This window comes from Papilio machaon, chromosome 1 (genome assembly GCF_912999745.1).
Source record: "Papilio machaon chromosome 1, ilPapMach1.1, whole genome shotgun sequence".
Taxonomy (NCBI): domain Eukaryota; kingdom Metazoa; phylum Arthropoda; class Insecta; order Lepidoptera; family Papilionidae; genus Papilio; species Papilio machaon.
Genome location: NC_059986.1, coordinates 5,388,811 through 5,411,636, shown reverse-complemented (window position 1 = coordinate 5,411,636; position 22,826 = coordinate 5,388,811). Strand labels below are relative to the sequence as shown.

The window sequence follows — 22,826 nt, the reverse complement described above, 5'->3', positions numbered from 1 at the left end:
CTCATCTGCGTATATCCCTTTCTCTGAACGAATCTTTTATTCATGAAGCTCGCGCGATTTTCTTCAAGATTTAATTTTGAAGCTTCGAAAACTAATAAATTGACTACATTGTTTACTTTTAGGTTGAAAACCTTTTTCGATTGAATCTTTTTAAAAAGATAAAATTAATCATAGCTGTATTCTAGTCGTAAAGTTTTCCTACACACTTACTTTTTTTTCTGAACAATCCGACTGTGCAGTTAAAACTGAAAGTGTCCTCCTGGTTTCACGAAGCATGAATATAATTTAAGTACGTACATTAGTGTCCGATGTACAAAACGGCAATGCGAGCTCGTAGAGGTCGGAAATGAAATCGACAGTCACTCACAGACACAATTACCTCAATAAAATTGTACGAGGGTCGGATTCGGCGCAGTCAGTTCGGAAATGGCTCTAATGACTTTCAGTCTATTCATTGTACTTCCATTATGAACTGAACTATAGACGTATATTGTGCAGAAAGCAATTTTAAATTAAAATCAATGGAAAGGGCCATCTGGGAAGGGAATTTGGCCACTGATAGTGTAACTAAGACAATATACAGACTATGAAAACAAAAGCAAAGAATTATCCAGATGATGTTAGGTAATCTAACTCACGGTGATTATCTAGATTTAGAATATAATTCTGTACCCGTATTTTTGATATAAAAATTTAATTCTAAACTTAAGGAAATAATTCCTTTCCAGTCAAGTCTAAGAACTATTAATTAGAAATGCGCTGTTTATCGAGAGTAATGGACATTGCTGTTTTAGTATTGTATTGCCAATTAGTAGGAATATATAGTAGGAGAGTTGCGCGTTTGCAGCATTAGCTAATGCTGTGATTAGAGTATCTACCGCTGAGCGAAAATTGCATTCAGACATTGTTTGCGACGCGTGGCGTGGGCGGCAATGGCTGACAAAACAAATTATTGTCTCGCTGGCTACAGGCGCACTAGGTCTGTTGTAACTACTAGTTTTGAAATTAAACGCATGAATAATATTTTATCATGAAGATTTGGTAATGGCATTATTAACAGAAATGTCTTGTTTTTTAACTTATCCTTTAGTTTTTAAAAATGAGCAAAAGGGTTTTGGATTTTTTTAAACTTCGTGGAAATATGTAAAACCGCTGTTCGACTTAAAATTATACATCTGTAAGCTGGTAGAGAATGCGTTCTGGCATTCTTGCATATTTACTTTGGTGAAGTATACGCTATTCAAATAAAGTATTAACGTAAATAAAAAATGTTTCTGCCAATTTACATAAAACTTGTATTGATTGAATGATTCTTTGTTTTACCTCTATTATATCTCTATGTGTTAGCTATTGTTTGTTATTTAAAAGTTAAATATTTATAATATACGTACTACAAAAAACTGCGGGCAACATTAAGCGGCTCAAAGTCACAGAAAGGGCAATGCTCGGAATCTCTCTGCGTGATCGCATCAGAAATTATGTGATCCGCAGCAGAACCAAAGTAACCGACATTGCCCCTTAAGAAGAGAAAGAAAGAATTGTAACCTTAAGTGGCGATGGGCCGGCCATATTGCCCGCAAAACGGACGGCCGATAGGGCAGCAAAGTTCTGGATTGGCGGCCACGTACAGGTCGACGCAGCGTGGGTAGGCCTCCCGCAAGATGGACCGATGATCTGGTCATGGTTGCGGGAGTATCCTGGATGCGGGTTGCACAGAACCGATCATTGTGGCGATCTTTGGGGTGGCCTATGCCCAGCAGTGGGCGTTACGAGGCTGAATGGATCAAAAAACTACGCCCAATTCTGTTGTAATGTTAAATGTAAATTATTATTTATTAATAGTAAAACTATTAATATCGGACGTTTAAAATCTTTTTCCACTAAGAGATTCATAAAAGGTTGAATATTTTAAGACAAGGAAGTTCGTGGAAGAACGTGCGGCAAAGGTGCCGTCTAACACAAGTTATAGCGAAACAACATAAACCTTGAAGTATGATATAAGATTAGTCGCGGCAGCGGCGCTGCGGGGACTTGGGAGCGATGGGCAATGATTTACGACATGTTAATGCAAATCTATAGGTATACAGAACGAGCAAGGGTCAATGTTTACGTCACGTGTCTGCGGTACGACGCGGCGGTCGCCCAGGGGCCCGCAAACTCTGTGGCTAGGGCTGATACTTCCAGTCTCGATGCGTTCATTTGGAATTCCAGGGACATAGAGGGATTTTAGTAAGTAAAAATCTCAGATAACTCTGTCTTTCTCAAAAAGGCAGGGGATCCTTCGAAGATTTCCCCCGATATAAGAAAAGGGAACCACCGTCATTCTCCGAGTTTGCATTGCGTCATGGCGCATATTCATATTGGATTTGAAATCGATGTTTTCAATTTAGAGTGAATAGTGTAAAACAGTCATGCAGATATTTTATATTTTTCGTCGTCTAATAAGATTGGCCACAGTTTTTCCTTTCGGACACTTATATGGGGTCTACGTTTATTAAATTTTGGCAGCCCTATCTGCGCCGGCTTTCTTATTCAATTTAATTTCCCGGACCACACTCGCGTTATTATCGCGTCCATCACAGCGACCAGTTAATGACTGTAACACCATCAAAGTAAATACTTTCACGGTGTTAGAATTAACGAGTTGCATATTAACTTTCTTGAAATTTTTATTTGATGCCATTTCATGTTCTACAAACGATGTCTATTATTTAGATTAATTTAGGTCTCATATTTTTTACCAGTCGGTGTTATTGCTTATTATTATACTCAGTTGTAATGCTACAAGATTCCATTCATACGAACGAATTACATTTTTTAAATACATAATTACTTTTCGTCCGAAGTAAATATAATATCTGTTTTAGAAACACGATTAGTTGCATCAAAAACCAGGAGATTCTTCAAAGCATCTCACAAAGAGAGAATCTTTGAACACCTTATGATATTTGATCGTTTTCATCCAATTTAAGAAATGATCTTAACTGTAGATGATTTAATTTGAAAGATAACCCTACTTTTATCAACGACGGCTTAATAATATCGACTTGTAATTTATCAATTATAATTTGTATAGTTTTTTGGTTGTGTTAAAAGAAATCATTTACTATTGGAAACCAAACCACGACGAACTAAGTTCAATGTTTTCTTATCTAAAATCAAGATTACTTTTTAACGATACAGTCATCCAAAATGATTCTATGTTAAATTGCTTTAATTAAATACCGCCCGCTTTCAAATCATCGAGTTTTTATTACTTAATTTTCTATTAATTGTATATTAACTTCTAACCTCTTGTTAAGTCTCTCGGCTACTTCAAACATATGAGAAAAATGAAGGTTATACTTTTTATACGACCTTAATATTTAAATTTTTATCTTGTTTAGATTTGTCATAGATTACCATAATGTCTAATGCTAATCAAAAATTTAAAGGCCAATTCCCTTAATATTATTTAATATATTTAAAGGTTATTTAAAGCTATTTAGCTGAATTAATTTGTAAACAATTTTAACTTACTCTTTGACTCAAGGATAAAACAAGTGTGTATCATTACTATCAAGTTTAGTAAGATTAAAACGTACTTTATTATGTCAAAGATTGATTTCAAAACAACTCTGGCATGTCTATTAGGTGGCATGTCTGGCATATCTATAGATGTCTACCTATACGACTAAAATCGTACCTAAGTTGCAATTTAAAGATCTTGGACATCATTTTAATATCAGTTACTTGGTCGTCAATATTAGATATGTTGTTATTGAGTGAATACAATATATATCTTACAGCTTCAGTAGTATTTAGCATTTTAAATACTTACCGTTGGATTCTGAGACCAAAATGTACATATAAAGCATAGTCTTCTGTGCCATTATCTTTGACAAGAATGATAGCAATATGTTTTAAAGGGATATTTTAGTCACAGAAACACACGGCTTGCCACACTGATAATAATTATACGTCACCATATAAAATAAATTGTTTACATTAAGACACAAGTAAGGCGTAGTTTGTGCATACAGTGATGATTGTACTCACAGTGATGGTGTCATAGATGCCATTCTCATCGTTGCGAGAGGGTGGGGTCGCACTGGAGGCGGACGCGCCCGCGCCCGCCGCAGCGCGGTTTGGCGGAGGCGACAGCGGAAGCGGGTTCCCGTTGCGAGACCATGATCGATGAATTTGCCAGCTCGTATCCGAAAAACGTGCTTTGTCCTGTAATTAAACTAAGCATAAGTATTTTCAAAAAATCTCTTGAATGGTAATAAGACAAGTTTTTTAAAGTTTATAAAACTATATTTAAAGGAATACCGTATAGGCACAACATAAACATAAACTCGTGGATCAAAATATAGAGTTAAATAACCATAAACTACATATGAATTAAATGCAATTGTTACATGAAACATAGTAGAAGCTACTTCATGAAAGCGGTATTTACGTAAACGCTACTTCCCCGAACGAATACATTTCGTACACGCCAAGATCATAAATAGGTTACAACTAAAACAATATTTATCAACATAGACAAGTAAACGTTTAATTTTCATAAGACAAGTGCAACACTTGAGCGTATCAAATTGAAATTGTGCAAAATTAGCGCAAATTCAATAACGGGTACATTTGCATATAACTACAATGTGAACATTGATAATATAAAATGGTTAACAAAGCTTTCAAATCCGGGTTTTAATAGTGACCATGTTGGTTAATATTTAGCTCGGCATAAGTTTATACACGTAATGTTACAAGCACGACTATCATAGCTAGAAATCAATTGCTAATGACTGACGCCGTAGATCAATAGTCCTTTACATTCGTCTCACGTTCGAACCTTCGTTTAACATCTTTGTAATACAAACAGCACAGGAAATCGGGGTATAGGTAATCTAAAATGGCGTTAGTCACGGCTAGGTAACCTAATGGCACAGTTGCTGGCACCCTCGGTTTAGCGCCACATCCGCAATATGCTTGTCGCACTTCGCATTTTGCCTGCAAGCTATCTTCCTATTAAGTGACCTACTTGGCTCGCCAGATGGCAGATACGTGCTCCAAGTAGCTTGCTTAAGTCATTTGATCCTTATCTTGTTTACGACAGCAATGTACACCCGTTGTCTTTCTTAAAAGGTTTCCTTGTGTTAATGTGCATTTACGGAACTGTACACTCATTGGGAACAAAATACTATTATACTTATTATAATTGTTTTATTGTCAACAAAAACAAAACACTATTATATAAATCATTATAATGGTAGTGTATTGTTGATAAATGATACGTTCTTCACTTGATGACTGCGTGCAAATTGAATGTCTTAGGTAGAGTATGTAATAGTTGCAGTCATGGTGGCTGAGACTTTTTCATATTAGGACTATTGTATACTATTGCATACTAGGATACTAATAAAAAGAAAACTTCAGACCCAAAACTCAATTTATCCACCAAACTTATCGTTATCTTGTGAAATGCAAGTACTTCAGATCATATCATAATTATTAATATATTATTTATTCGATATTAAGTAATAGATATTTGTAATTAAACCATTATTTTAAATAAGATGAAATATTATAATTGCATTGTGATTGTGACTTTGTGTGATGTAATCCTCAGTCAATTCCGACGTCAATCGTCGTCACCTCTGGGTGTTGCCAAATGACGTTACCTCAACACGATGCATTACATTCCCAAACTAAATAATCATCGATCATTTTCTAAATCCCGAGCTTATGTACCGATTCTTATTTACTTCTATAAAGCGAAGAAAACAAAAATACCACCCACATCATATTATGTAATTTCAAAAGTTTTCAAATTAATTACATCATAATTATAATATAAGTAATTCTTATCAGAAGCACTTAGCGAAATTACGTCAAGCACATATTCCACCATAAACGATGGAGCTCGTCTTACAAAATTGTCATTTTAATTATTCCGCCACATATAGGGGCCACGTTTCATTCCATAACATTTTTTCTTTGTCTCACGTACCAGACTGCGAGATCGAATATCTGCTTTCAACGCAGTCACTTTTATAATTTATTGATGCAAGTCAAATTGTGGTGAGTACGGGTCTATATCATACAATGTTATGTTTATACAAAATCAAGTGAGTGAATTAAATAAGGCAATTGATAGGAAAATTAAAGCTTATTTCTGCATTCTTATTTTCTTACAGATTTTAAAGATCTGGTTGCAATCATCTTGTTACCGACTTACTATAGCTTTAACAGCATATTCATTAGATCAAACCCGGTGTTGAAATCCGTCAGAAGGAACTGTTATTATTTAAAAAAAAACCAGTAGCAAATACCGTAACAAAGAACATCACAGAGAAAGTTTATTTGTAAAAACTTAACATTATACTGCTGTGATGTGTAAATTATTACGAAATATCTGTTCTGCGGTACATAAAAATAGCGCCGAGAATTAACCACCAGGTATATGGGATAATAAACATCCCACGTGTAGTTGCATCGTAAACGGACGTGATTACATTGTCGATCAGCGCGTGGGCTGCGTATGCTCCAAACGTTCCGTTTCTACTTTCCACGTGCATTTCCTTAGTGAGTATGCTTAAAGATGACCTGACCGACTTACGTCATGGTACCTTAGGACATTTATTACACTGTAATACTTTGTTATACAGAATAATTTTAAACACGAGACAGCAAAATCTGCACCAAATTTAGACAGACTTGAATCTGATAAGATAAAGTAAGAAGTCTGTCAATAATGCATACATATTATAAATTGAATGTAGTATGTTAACAAATTCCGATATTAATTTCTTATCAGCATATTATGTTATTGATGTTAATACAAAGTGACCAACTGAAAAGCTCTCAGATACAGATAGTTTGTCTCTTAATAATCGGAGCTGGCTACATTTGCCTCAGTATAATTGTTTCGTTTGAGTAGTAATAGTTTTTAACTGTTTAACAATATATTTCTGGACTTTATTTTACGAAGTTTATTGTAATAACCACTTTAAGTATTAGAAAATTCTGTATTGTATAATTATTAAATTAGAACGATATGATAGTGTTATCAAGGGTATTATTATGATATATTAACTCGCCATAAACTATTCGGTGCTTACGTTACCGTAACAAATACGAGTACATCTAAATATTTATTTGGATATTGTCAGTTGGAATGCGCTTATGTTTGTTTGGTGTCTGTCGCGGAGAAATCGTAAGTGTTGGTGAGAGCAAGAATTCTAATTACATACCTGTTACTGTCGTGCGGGTAAACTTCACAATGTAAAAGTAACCTAAAAAAACCAATTTCAAACAAAATGCACTCAAAAGTAACCTAAAAAAACCAATTTCAAACAAAATGCACTCAAAAGTAACATAAAAAAAATTTCAAACAAAATGCACTAAAAAGAAACAAAATAATGTCATGAAAACTTTCTAAACTCTAGTAGTTAGAAGTAGGGGCTCAGTTATCCGCAACTCCACGACAAGCGCGTATTTTGCGTGTCTCTAAACTCTAAAGAAAGTTCTCTTCTTTCTTGTAACATGTCTATATTGTATAATTATTGTTATTTCGCAGTCGGTGTCGGCCGAAGTAAATAGGTGACATTTTATATTTGAGATGTATTAGACATACTTACGTTTATGTCTCTACTAAGGCCGAAACCGACTCCAAAATAACAATAATTATACAATATAGACATGTTACAAGAAAGAAGAGAACTTTCTTTAGAGTTTAGAGACACGCAAAATACGCGCTTGTCGTGGAGTTGCGGATAACTGAGCCCCTACTTCTAACTACTAGAGTTTAGAAAGTTTTCATGACATTATTTTGTTTCTTTTTAGTGCATTTTGTTTGAAATTTTTTTTATGTTACTTTTGAGTGCATTTTGTTTGAAATTGGTTTTTTTAGGTTACTTTTGAGTGCATTTTGTTTGAAATTGGTTTTTTTAGGTTACTTTTGAGTGCATTTTGTTTGAGATTGTTTTTTTTTGAAGTCGGCTATTTTTTTTTCTTAAAATTTTTGTTTTATTTCACAATTTTTAGTGAATTTGAAGTTCAATTACAAATTTCCTTAATACATATAAAGACATAAATAAGACAAATAAAGAAAAGGACTTTCCTATTTTATATGTGTGTACTTCAATTCAAAAACTAATTTAGAATGCAGCAGATAACCACTTATCCCTTAAACAATGAAATAATTATCAAAATCGGTATACAAATTGAAAATTAACGAACTAATACATCGTAGCGTGCCTTTAATTTTGTCCAGCCGCGCGCCGCACTAGCATTTTTCGAATGCGCGTAGTTTTTAATTATTTAATATCTCCCAAACTATTGATCAGAATTACATAGTTTAAAGGCTAATGTAATCTGCATTTAATACTCTAGCCATCAAACATATTTATTTGGATAAGGATTCATATCGAATATAATATAATAGCGCCGTAAGCTTACGACGCTGTTTTTCGTGTGCATTTTAATCGAAGTTTGTTCACAATAACATGGTTTTTGTGAGACATCCATAGATGATAGATATATGCCACCGAAGACTGTTATTTAGCAAATTTAAGGATCTATAATTACTCCATACATCATTTTTATGTAAGTCATATAGTTTGACCTACGTAAGCCCAGAAAGCAAAATTGTGGTTTTCGTGTAGCATTTTTCGTTTCCGCGTAATTTTATTCTTACGATATCTCCTAAACTATTAGACAGAATTATATAGTTTCAATTGCAAATATAATCTAGATTAAATTCTCTTGATAATGAACATGTTTATTTACATAAGGGTTAATACTGAACTCGAATAATAGCGTCGGAAATAGGGCATGAATTTAATTGATGTTTCTGAAGAAAAAAATGGTTATTGTGAGAAAACTATAAAAGATAGATATATGCTATCGCTGACTTTTATTTAGCACATTTAAAGAGCTACAATTCGCCATACATCATTTTTATGTAGGTCCTATAGTTTAGCCTACGTAAGCGCTGAAAGCAAAAATGTCCCTAATTTCCGCAACAAATTTTGAAGCTATATTCAAAATCTACTAGTCTTCTAGTTATTTAAAAAAAAAAACAAAAAAATGGGACCCACCTGCAAGCACTTCCTTTCGATTAAAATATTTTTCATCAAAATCGGACCACCAGGGGCGGAGTTTCGCGGTAACACACATAAAAAAAAAAAAAAAAAAAAAAAATACAGTCGAATTGATAACCTCCTTCTTTTTGAAGTCGGCTAAAAATAACTTTAGCCGCCTCAATACCTTTGATGAAGCTTAGCGTAGCTTAGCATGTTCTTATTTAATCTTTGTTATTGCTATTTCGTTTTGTAATTTAAAATTATTGAACCCATTCTAATAATTATTTTTAGTAATAAATTTTTAAATTAAATATTAAGACTTTGTTATTGTTAAGTACAGTAGTATAAGAGATGAATTTTTACTGGCACATTTAAAATGAAATCCTGTGAACAGGTGAAATAAGGGCTAAAGATATTTTGTTTTTAATTAAATTTTGTTTAATCGCGATTTTTGCGATTTTAAAATGACATTTATGAAATAATTTTCGATTTGTATTTTTTATATTTCAGTTTTCATTGTAATGTTCTAAAACGATGTCGTAATTAGCAACTTCTGGTGACGTAAAAACTCTTTAAGTAGTTATAATGGTATTTTAAGGTTATGTTAACATTTGAAATGTTTACTTACATAAAATATCAGCAAAATTTTAATGACACGCAGTTTAAATAGACGCTGAATACGTAAATACGAGAAGTGTTATCGGTTAAAGCAGTAAATAATGTTATTTATGTTCATAAGGTGAATAGATCGCAAAATCAATACAAATAGGGGCCAAGGACAGAGGCCAGTGCGTAGCGACGCGATCCTACCCTGAGATAGTCCACTCTTGCCTCCTACATGCTTATCACTCCAGTAAATAAATTCCAATGGGCTACCATCTTATCTTAATGGACTTTCACACTTTATTAAAATTGACCATAGTTCACCTACAAACCAACAACAACGATAAGTGTATCGTTGCAATACCTTCTAGAGCTAGTGCAAAATAATCGCGAATTTTACTTCTTACTTATAAATGCCAAAGTTTAGATGGATGAATGGATGGATGAATGTTTGTTAGAAAGTATCTCCAGAACGGCTCAACGGATCTCGATGAAATTTGGCATAGATGTAGAGCAGAGTCGCGTCATAAATCAGTAAGCTTTTTGAAACAGGTATGTAGGTATTCATTTTCCATAGATACAATGTTCAAAATGATAACCAAAAAACAAATAGACATAATCACTACTACCTTGAGAATATATGCATGTAAAAATGTGTCTGCATCTAAATGCCACAAAATGTTATAACACACCCCGACACGACTGTCCTTCGTAATTTGCTATTCTTTACATTATAGACTCGACTATACGAGGTCAAGTTTGTGGCTTTGTTACTGCGGTTTACTTGTCATAGTGATTGTTATTTTGTTATTGCAATAAATAATCAGCAACTGAAGTGTACTTAAAACATAACTTGCAATCTAGATGTAAGATTTCGTGTATTTTAGTATGAAATTAATATTATATCGTATGATTCGTACAACAAATGATTATAACAAAATTTTAATTTCATTTTACAAAAATAATAATAATTGTTACTGCTAATAATGTTTGGAAGTGATATTTAAGAGTCAGCGAAGCGAAAATTTTAATGAGCTTTAGCGAGGTCATATGCCATTACACTAAATATACAAGATAGAAATAATAAAAACCAGAAACACATTAGGTTTTTCCAAGTTAAAATAGTAACTGCTATCAATACTTAAAATATTAACAGACATGTAACGTTTACAAAAAATGCTTAAGTTAATAAATAATATTTAACGAATAACTTATAAGTTACTACTGGATAAATATTTTCCTAGGCTGTATATTTATATCCGTTGTAGTGGCAGATGCTTGATAGTTTGTTATTCGAAGGTCAATGGGTTGCCAAGCATGGCGATTACGTCAAATCTTCCAGTCTTACGACATGCCTGGATTCAAGGACTAAAGTTGGTTTATTTTTTTGTTCATGTAAATTGTAACCTAACCTCATACAGGGAGAGGAAAGCAAGATAAATGAGGACACTTGATATTTTTAAAACCCTAAATTTTTTTGAATAGATTTTTAGCAGATCAAGTCTAGATAAGTTTGTCATGTAAGATTAATTAAACTAAATTACTGAGTAAAAAGTTTAGATGAATTTTATATTGTATATGATTTTATATTCTTTGCGATGTTAATTTGCATGTAGCTAACGCGCGCAGGAGCGCGGCCTCCTGCACTGATAAGATAACCTTGCCTTACAATTTATTCGGCGCGATTACTGCGAGCCGAGAACATTAACTCGTTATAATACTGATTGTTAAGTCCCTGTTAAACATTGCGAAGGCATAGAAATATTAAATCAAAAACAAATGGAATAACAGATACATAACTGTAGAGTTACCTATAATTTAAGAGCTTATAATTTGTTTCTAATTAATTCATAATGAAAAGGAAGTCATTATTTAAAGAAAAGTTTTACTGTCTTTTTATTTTTAATCAAGGTCAGGTTAAAACTTTTTTCATGATTTTCGTAAAAACTTAAACAACTAGGTTAACTATTTCATTCCAGATATAAACTTGGAAAAGCTAAGTTTAAAAGGCAAATTGTTTACTATCAGTAGAGAAATAATTTACAGTTGAAACTCATTTGTGCGTAATATGTAAATAACTATCTGTTAGTTTTGAGGATGTGTTGCCAATGTAGATGACGCAAAGAAAATGATAATTGGAAGGATGCTTGCCTTTACAAAATGTCGGAAAATTGTGGTAATAATAACAACAATGACCTTAATTGAATTCGTTGACTCTCGTCTTGTTTACTTTCATTGTTTTGTAAAAAAATACCTTATGCTTAGTTTTATATTTGTGCATTTTATACAAAGATATTTCTATAAACATAAATATAAAGCAAGTACCTATTTATTAAAGAACATAAAAATGTTTTCATGACTGTTTGCCTAAAAACCAACTTTTTGAACAACTTATATTTTCAGGAGTCTCTACCTCTTGCTCAAAAGCGTCTGCCGCAGAGTTAGAGGAAGTTTGCTTCTGTTTTTCTCCACTGAAAGACAGCCTCCTCTTGAATAGCTTGATCATTTTCCTGAGCAAATGTCACCTTTCGTTGTTACACGGAGCACAATCATTACAACTCACGACGCGGAACTGTATAAACTTAGATATGAAACACCGCGTCTCTACACATCAACAAATTTTCTTTGATAACTTCAAAGAGAATAGTTAATGAGCAATTGGCATCGATTAGTTGAGATGATTTAGAAATAGCGGGTGCGGAGATATCAGAGTTATCGAATTGTTGCGCACGTGCGTTGGCGAGGTAGAGTAGCGATAATGTCACGGTAGCGTATGGGCACACGGTTACCCAGACTATAGCGGTGTGCGGTCGGATCGCGCGACCGCCGCGCACTGCCCGGTGTCTGCCGCGCCACGAAACGCCGCGCTCGCGCCAGCGCCGCAGACCTCACCTTCACACCACGATACATGACCACACCACGCCATTCCCCGCGCCAGCGTCTCGCCCCTTAGTATTATTGCACATCAATCAAAACCGCCACATCCATTATATCCCTTTGTAAAAGAACAGACCTCACCGCTGTATAATGTATTTTATAAAATTCCCCACTATGACACATTTATTCGTGAACTCTAGGAATATTTGTAACTTTCCTGATAAATAGTTCAAATAAGTTATCGTCGACCAGCGAATTGGTGGCGATAAGCAATTAGAACCATTTCGACATCGCTACAATGAGCCTTTCGTTAACATACTCTAATGATCTCTGTTTGCGAGACCCATCAAAATCGAAACAAACTCCGGGTACTGCGTAGATAATATTAAAATTCCTGAAATTGACATGTGAAAAAATCGCGATAACAGAGCATTATCCAGTCAAAAGTCATGCATTTTATATGGGGTTAATGTTCTAATCTGTTTGTATAATACATTTTCTAATAGCTAAGTTTTAATTATTACGGCCATCAATAAGGTATTACGAGAAAAGCATTAGCAGTGAAGGGAGCAGTGCTTCCGTAGTCGCCATAAACATTGCTCTAAATCCGGACGCCCGCCATGAGACTACGCGTTTGACAGATGTCAATTACATGTAATAGAATGCGGAGCGGGCGACACTAATATAACTAGATTCCACACGCACGTTTGTTTATCAAGATATTTGTGTGCGAACGTGATCAAAACATTTAATTTATAATAACAGCATTAAAGAAACAGACATATTTATCACTTAATGTAAAATCAAACAAATAATGTAAAATCGAAAAAAGACTATGTTACATTACATTCCCAAAATGTAACTATTGAAACATTAAACTAAAAGTATTTTAGTGTTCCTCTGAAATCTTTATATTTAAGGATAAAATGTACTCGTAATTGCATAAAAGCAAAGCATTTTATAGAGAATGCATTGGTCAGCAACATAATATAGTTTTCATTTGTACAAATGTGTGTTGACATTCGCCAGACCTTCGTAAATGTGGGCAATAAAGTATAATTGATGAAGACTCTGAAAATGCGGGTTGAGTCAGCAATTTGTTTCAATAACCGTGGGCTTCTGATATCAAAATCTCTGTATATAAAACATATCGCCCGACACATATCGATCGAACAGGGTTGACCCTGTCATTATCTTCGAAAAAACAGATATAAGTTTTAAACGGAGATTCATCTTTCATGGTCTCAGAAACCCACGGTAAGGGGTTAAGTTAACAGAGTGAAAGATCAATATTCAGAGCGTTACAAGGCTGCGAGGCCAAAGAAATCATGAGAAACAGTAATTTTCTAAAAACAACCATGACAGTTAGTTGAGTTTGTTTATACATAACTTTACTAATTATCTGACCGAATTAATTTGTTCCATAGCCAAAAGCTAATCGATCTACTAGATTTATTAGATTTTGAGAATTGCTGTATCAATTGCATTATTCCTTTCCTTAACAACATGGTGCCGTGTAAGAATCGTCTATTGTGCAACTCTTGAGTTCTTCTTCCATGACATCACACTTAAGCATTTAATGTGATAAGTCGCATTTAATTCTGTATTGCCATCATCACATCACATTACAATAGTGAACACGTAATTTTAACCTTTGTTAAATGTTTATATAATGAACAGGAAATAGGATTGAGTTTGGTATGTGGTGTGTGGTGTGTGGCGGCACAGTGTTAGTGTGAACCCGACACCGTTTGTGTTCCGCTTAGCACATACTAGAATCCTTACGGCGAGTTTACTTTCCCTAGAGCAAGTCAAACTCAGCCAGGATTTTAGGAATCATTAAAGTTTACACGCCACCTACGCGAAGTGTTGATCAAATGAAAACGTTTGGGTTTTGTGGTTATTTGTCATAGTTTTGTTATTTTTTTGTTAAAACTTCAACTCTATGATGAAGCATAAAAAATAGTTTATGTCGGAATAAAAAGGTGAAAGTTTAAATACGATCAAATACTTTAAATTGCTTTAAAATACAAATTCAACACAATAATTTATAAGAGTATCTGTTAATCGATGCCCTATAGATAAATCTACAGGTTAGTTATTACGACACACAGATAAGTAACGTACTATTAATAGTTTGATTGTTGTTGCGCTAAAATTAATAGCAAGATAAACAATTTATATTGATTTTACCAGCAAACGTGTACTAGCCATGACTAAGCTACGAACTAGTATTTGGTATATTAAATTAGAAAGTTCACAAAAACCATAACCCAGCAACTTAGAACTCGAGTTTGATATTTTAAATCATGAATAAATATTATAAAAATATTATCATTTAATTACTACTGAACGTTTAAACATAAATATAATAATTATTTTTATTTTAATCTGACGTACTTTATTAATTTCTGATGTGCAAATGTTTTTCGTTCCTGTTTTACATTTAACTTGCAGACATCATACTTGCATGTAGTTAGTTTTAAAATTGCATACACAAAATCGGAAGTTCTTACTTTATTAAAATAGAGGCACGTACAGACTATGTTCCAATTGGCGTGAGGTTCACTGAATGTGTATGTAATTACGAACGCGAAGGAATGCTTTCATAGATAAAAGATAATATTTCTCTGAGGATTTTAAATTGGTCTCGAGACAAATTACTTACAGTGTTAGGTAGCTGTGCTACCGGCTGTGTAATGGGGTTGGTTGACAGCTCAATAGCATCCGACATCTGAAACAAACATGCCTCGTACTGTAAGTAGGTCGATATCTCCCTGCGGACAACGTCGGGACAACTGGACCAGCCTCTTCCAATTGGATTATTACATCTTTAAAACACAACCAGGGCAAGACATGTGCTAATAATTGCAATAGTAATGTTTGTTTTCGAACCAGTTGTAAAAATAATTGTGTATCAATATTAAAAAAAATATATGTTTTCATCGGTTAAAAAGTTTCTTCAAATACATTTTTTTTTCTCTGATTTTACGTGTCTCTCAACATGTTAAATCGGGCGCAAAAAATATTATTTGTCGTTGTCTAGATAATTAGAGATTAGTAGTTGTGTATTTATATGACAAACAAAGTATACCTTGACATGCAGTACTAATTTAAGGATTGTCTGGCCACGCCGTAAACTCAAACGACCCAATCAGCAACATGTCCAAATAAAATTTGTGAAAGTAAATTGTTCATGTAATAAGCCTGTTTGCACCTAAGCATCGCCACTACACAACTTTACGGCGAATTTTACGATGTTTTGCCACTTATCTTTGTTCGTATATAACTTTTCGGGGTACAGGGAAACTGGTGTTTTACAATGGAATATTTTATCAAAAAAAACATGGAATAAAATTAAATGAAATCGAATTTCGAAAATCACTCATAATGATCTGAGTGTTGTCTTTCGTGGTTTTTAATAATTCGGATATTTTATTTTATTGCTCATAAATGTCATAAATATATATAAAGTTTCTAGCATATTTTACCAATCTTGATGAATCACAAACCGCTAAAAGTAAAGAATGTGAGTACTACAAAAATAGTTTAAAGATAATGAATTATACTCGTAGTTTTACTGTCGTACAAAGTCGATGATAAAATAGTTCTGTGTGTCAACTGGCACGTAACAAACTAAACAATCTAATAAATCTTTTTAGCGTGAAAAAAGGTATGTTCACACGGGTAAAACAAATAAAACTGAATGACAATGGGACGTGATGTTTCTAATAAATGTGTGAATTGTAGGATCAATCTCAATTCGTATGCCTCGTCTCCTTAAACGTAACATCTCACAATTTGTTCCAAACGGTCAGACCATTTATTAAATCTGTCCAACACCGAATAAACAAAGAAAAAGAACAAAGGTAAAGCTTTTAATGCATTGTAGGTACAAATGCGAGACTGTGATGGATATAATGTTGATGGCACCTAATTATTACGCTGGTCACGGTCGGTCAGTTTTATATGACCATTAAGATTACTATTTAAGTATTTACAAACATAAATTGTTGGTATGTTCCCAATTTTAACTTATACTCCATTTGTAACCGACATTTTTTCGCATAGTGATATGTTTATTGCAGTAGTAGAGCCATCAATAAACATACACATTAAATACAAGTACACCCAACATTCGTATGGATTCGTCGAACGAAAATGTCACCTTATAGAGACACAAGTGTTAAAGAAAGCAAAACTCACTTCTGCTTTTCCGATTAATCTAACATTAATACCATCGCTTTTAATCATTACTAATATTATAAATGCGAATGTTTAGATGGATAGATGGATGGATGTTTGCTTGAAGGTAACTCCAAAATGGTTCAACGGATCTTGATGAAATTTGGCATAGATGTAGAACATAGTCTGGAAGAACATATAGGCTATTTATAAAGTTTTTTTTATTCCGCGCGGAGGGAGTCGCGGGCGACAGCTAGTGAAAATATAAACTTGAAAAATGATGATAAAGAATAGCCGTCGAAAGTAAAGTGCCTAACTCAAATAATTATGTATAGTTCATTTGATCTACCTATTTATTACAAGTTAATGCAATTTAATAAATACCATAATTATTCTAGTTACAACATTAGTATCTGATAGTTTAACAAGTCCTTTTAAGTCTAACTCATGCTTGCATTGTAATAGAGGAGGGCAGATAAAGCGCCATAAATTATCTGGTAATGGTCAAAGTTGCAAACTTCCCGCCACTTCTAGTGCCTTCGTTAAGTCTCTCTACATTTCCTGGCTTGCTTGTTAGATATTATTCGTTAGTGTAAAATATAAATTTTAAATATATTTGAAATCATAAAACAAAAAATGTACAGAACGTTGTATAGATTACCTATTTATTTATTAAAGTCTAGAGGTAGTTAGCAACTTCGTCAGCGCAGAATTGAACAAAAAGTACTGTATAACATACTCGCGTGCGTCAGCTACCTTCCAGTCAAAGTCCTGTCAAAATCTGTCCAGCCGTTCCGAAGATTACCGGGAACGAAAGCGGCTTTCAGACAGACAGTTTTTCGTTAATAGAAACGCAAATAACTCATGTGTATGAAATGTGACATTTTTTTCGATATAACATATAGACACTCCAATTTTATTAATATGTATAGATTGATTACAATACAAAATAAAGAAATATCCTAAGTTGCAAAGCAATAATACTTTCAAGTTGAAACAGTCATATAAATACTGCATTTTAAATTAAAATCATATTTTTTATAAGTTTAAGTTCTACATCTTACAACTTTCTACATTTATATGGTCTTGATAGTATATCCACAAATGTGCTGTTAAAAATAATATGTCGTATTACTGTAACTAGACGTAGATAGTTGATGGCAGTCATTTTGCGAGACAACGGAACAATGTCTTGTCCATTAAGGTCATTAGTGTATGATACTCACAATTCCTACAATTACCATCTCACCGCAGCAAGCAAGATGAAAGCTTACATCTCGGACTCCGTACGATAATCAATTTCTAACAATCAGTCATGGTTCCCCGGCAAGTCAGTTATTAAAAACTTTTTATTGCTTAAGTAAGAAATTACATATATACTAAAAACTTAAATGTTTTAGGCTCTTTTACTCCGTCCAGTTGTACAGAGTTAATATAATAGCACTAACTAATGGTATTACTGATCCTGACACTTATTATTTTTGTTACAACTTAAATAAGAAATAATATATATAAAACTACTTTTCAGTTTATCTCTTTCCCTAGCTTAATAAGCATTAACTTTGGAATAAAAAAATTACCTACTACACCATTAATTGCTTATATTAATTTATTTTTAAATTTTAATCGAAGTTAATCAAAATAAGAAGTGCGCATGTTATTAATCTTGTTATGAAATATTGTTCTCGGAAGACGTGAACCGTTTTAATTTCGGCGAATTTGAGAAGGGAATTTCTGTGAATCGTGCCATATCAGCGATAGCACTGCCACTGTTGGTTTTACCACTGGAATTTAAAACATTTCGTGTCACCATATTCGATAATTTAATATGAATATCGTAGGACTTGTCATTGAAATGTTTTTTAGATGTGACTCTGAATTAGGTACATATAAAAAAATAACGTTGAATGGAAAAGTGTGGCAGAGCAACTTAATTAAAAAACGTACACTGCGGTGGTTATGTTGAAAAGGTAATTGTCTTGGTTAGAGAAATTCAGGGTGTATATTTTATATGGACATAAATGATGAATTTTAGAATTTTTCTCTATAGGTTACGTGCTTGAGTATTTTTTTTATTCGAGAAACTCGTAATACCACAGTAGCGAGCATATAAAGACATCAGTGGGATGGTCTCACGTACCGCAATGCTGTAGACATTCAGACCGGACCACTCCCTGTGGCGTCGAGAGAGTATAACACCCAATTTATGTTTTTCGACCTTCTGTAGTCCATTCAACCAGTTATATAACGAAATATACATAGCAAGGACGGCCGACTATAATATAACAAAATGTGTAATCGTAAAATCCATATTTAATTTTACATTTCTATTTCATTTTTTTAGAATATCTTGAAACATATGTCAAACTAATAATTGTCTAAACTCTTAATTTTCAAGATTGAAAACCGTTGTGAGATAATAAAATTGTATTTTTAACATTGTAAACATGAACCTTATTGATAATATTAACCGGAACTTTATATTTTCATTTCATGAAAGATCGAAAGAAGAATAAATTGAGCGTGAGAACCACCTTATTTTCTTTAATATATACAAATTGTTATATACTTGCAATGCTATTAAAACTACATTAGATTTGTAATGACTTCCGGGTCTCGTTATACAATTAAATTTAATTGTTGTATGGAACCCAAAGAGATTCAAATATAATAGTAAGGTATATCCATAGGTGGGCACAGTTAATCAAAAAGTTAACTTCGTTAATCGTTAATTCGTTAAATAAAAATTTAACTTCGTTAATCGTTAAAGCGTTTAATTTACGAAAATTTAACGCAAGTTAAAGTTAACAGTTAAAGTTAATTTTTGACTTTCAATAGAACTTAGGCTATTTTTTTACTGCGCTTACGAAATCTCGGGCGATCGCTAATCCTATCTATAGTTTAGTTATATAATATACTAAAATATAATTTAGACAATAGGAGCGATGTACTAATGCCTGTACCATAATAATGACATAGCATGCACTAGTTACACACACTTATATAATACACTGACAATGATGGACAATTGACTTTTTCAGTCAATTTTTTTATCGACAATCCGACGTCACGAAATTAGAGAGCTAACTAAATTTAGACAACACAAATTTTCTATTAAACAGTAAGACATGTGATAATATTCAAAAGAAAACAATCAAAACTTTTATGCAGTATTTACATTTATCTGTTACTATTTGCATCCGGATATTCATTTGCTCATACAACTCCTCCAACTGAACATTTAATTTTATGTATAATTTGGTAATATTTTTTTATTTTATTTTAGTTAAGGACCCACGAACAGACTTATCATTTTTTACGTACTTTTTATTTATTAATATAAATTTATTAATAAAACTTCTAACATCAGAGGAAACTTATTATAACATTGATAATTAAACTATATAACCAATCCAGTGATACATCTCAACACATCAAACCATACAACTGAGATGCTTTCGATAACTTCTATCATCTAATGATCTATCGTCCGATCTATTATTATATGTTAAATCAAGTTAAATTACTCTCAGTGTAAGAGCATAAGTTACACGACATAACGAAAACAACCAATCGCGGGTGATGTCTTCTCTCTTTCTTATCACCTACAAAATCGTTATAGTTAATTAGTAAGAATATGGTTTTTAATTATTTTCAACGACATTCGATTAATTTTAAAATAAACTTTCGATATACGTTAAAAAATCGATGTCTTTTTGTAAAGGTCACTTGTGGCGACATTTCATATATTAAATTTAGTATAACACAGTTTAACATTATTTCACTAACATAATTATTTTATCTTTTTCCTCATTCTTTCTCGTTTTGTCGTATACTTTTTTTTGTAAACAAACAAATTATCTTCGCTATTGTCTTTGCACAGCGCACGTGCATCCCCGACCATTAGAAGGGTTGGGGCCATAAATCCATCGAGTTCGTTATCGCATTCTCTGTGCGGCTGACCATTTGATCCTTTGTTCATATTTTTAAAATGTAAAATTATTTTTCGTTGACTATGAAGAAGCCCCCAAAAAACAAACGACGGTAATAAACACCTAAATCCCTTTTGTTTTTGAGGAACGTTTATTGCGTGCACATTTCGTCTTTCGAATTTTTAAATTTATTTTTCATTGTTTGTTTCTTATCTACGAAATGACAAAAAATCCTATTTGTACGCTTTTTCAAATGAACCATAAACTATTTTTTTTAAATATTTTTTGTTGTCTTTAAACTCCAAAATTAAAATAAACATTTTGTCTGCAACAAAGTTTAGTTGTATTTTAGGTACGACGTTGAAGAGTAATGCACTCTCGATTATTTTGATTGCTATTCAACGCAGAGTTTATCTTTTTTAATAGATTTTGCGTCTCACGTATAACAATTATTGTATTAAGAGTAAAGTGTTTTCGAACCTTATGTTGATTTTATAACAAAGTCTTGTTCTAAAAAAAGTGATGTTAAATAAATGAAAACCAGTTTGAATGTGAATAAAATGTGATAAAGACTTTTCGAGACATTTGTGTAAATATGAAATAATTAATAAACTTTGAAGGTGTCTAGCGCCTAAACTTCGCAATGTTTGATAGAGGTTAGTTTGTTTAAATCGTCACTATTTTCTAACAAGGATTCTGTGGTACTCTTTTGATCACGTCTATCCCGGCCGCTCGGTGTATTGTATGACATGCATCACACTCGCTCGTTCTCGTTCTCGTTCACCATTCGACTCGCCGACGGTCGCCGAACATAGCCGAACTTACGAATGTAGCCTGATGCATAATTTAAATAAAATGACAACACGTCAATAAGTTTCTATTGTAACAATTAACGGACTAAATTAACGGAAGTAGAATTTAACGGAAGTTAACAAGAGCGTTAACACTTTTTGAATTTAACTTAAAAGTTAATCCGTTAAGGAAAATGTTAACTTCGTTAATTAACGATTAACGGATTAACGAGTTAATGCCCACCTTTGGGTATATCTTAAATGTCTTTCATTGAAACATAGAAATACAAATGGCGGCGGCTGGGAAATTAAACTTAAATTATATTTTTAAAATATTAGATTAAAACAGTTACAGTTGTTCCGCGCTGACGAAATTGCGGACAATCGCTAGTATAAAATAAAATATAAATAAAAACTATATACTATTTAGGTAAAGTATGAATAGCGATACCATTTAGTTCCGGTCTGGTCTGTAGATGTTAAAATGAAGTAAAATTTCAAGCGCCGACGTCGCAACGCTGCGAACAAAGCTACATCGTGTCCGTTTCAGAAGCAAAGCGAATTTGTACATTTCACTTCCCCTTCAGTATGAATATAAATGTCGCGAACAAAAACATTTACTGTTATAAAGTTTTTGCTATAATCGTCGAAATTGCGAATTTTGAAGTAAAAAATTAACAAATCAGAAAAAATATTAGCACACGTTCAATTGTTGTAGAGATTGAAAAGTCAAATCAAAGTGAGCAGGTATCAGCGATTGTAATTCGCCTTTTTATTTTCCTCAGTTAACTATCACTCTGTCCTATTTTTTTTATTATTAACACGCTTTGTGTAAACGAAGACCCTGATCTGAATCCGTTTTTCTGGATCTGTTGTAATTTTACGTATATTTATTGTATTGTTATTCAGTTGTTTATCTTTGCTGTTTTGTTTAATTTAAGTTTTTTGAATGAATATAAAACAAGTGATATTTGCACAATTAATAAAATTGAAGTGTCTGTATACGATACTAAAAAAATTATTTCGTACGCACATGATGTATTTACGTTACTTATGGCGAAATCCAATTTTTAAATTTTTATCTGTCCATCTGAGTTTCAATCCGCAAATCCGCGATTGTTCCAGGTTATTTCCCAAAAAGCTGGACTGACTTTGACGGAATTTGAACTGGAAGGTAGTTGATGTATGTAGGAAAAACTTTTAATTTAAAATTTATTTTTTAAATCCGCCCTGAAGAAGAGTCGGGCAACCGTTAGTTTAAAATAAATATACACATCAAAAAAGTCTAAGCAACACATATAAATTTCAATTTTACAATGTGTTTTCGTATTAAATCCTTAGTATTTTCGTACTTTTATTATTTATTAATG

The 22,826-nt window shown here is 33.0% G+C and overlaps 1 protein-coding gene across 8 annotated transcripts in view; it reads right to left on the bottom strand.

The window, feature by feature from the left end:
• Positions 1–22,826, bottom strand: part of LOC106710700 (tensin) — a 91,315-nt gene that overhangs the window by 33,848 nt on the left and 34,641 nt on the right. For 5 of the 8 annotated variants that reach the window (XM_045679179.1, XM_045679187.1, XM_045679184.1 and 2 more), the window contains 2 exons: positions 15,217–15,282; positions 4,039–4,215 (listed from right to left, as the gene is read on the bottom strand). In XM_045679179.1, the coding sequence (XP_045535135.1) occupies positions 4,039–4,215; positions 15,217–15,282 (243 nt within the window). Of the gene's footprint in view, positions 1–4,038; positions 4,216–12,084; positions 12,520–15,216; positions 15,283–22,826 lie in introns of those variants that run through there. The other 3 variants (XM_045679191.1, XM_045679211.1, XM_045679207.1) reach the window with 2 other exon arrangements.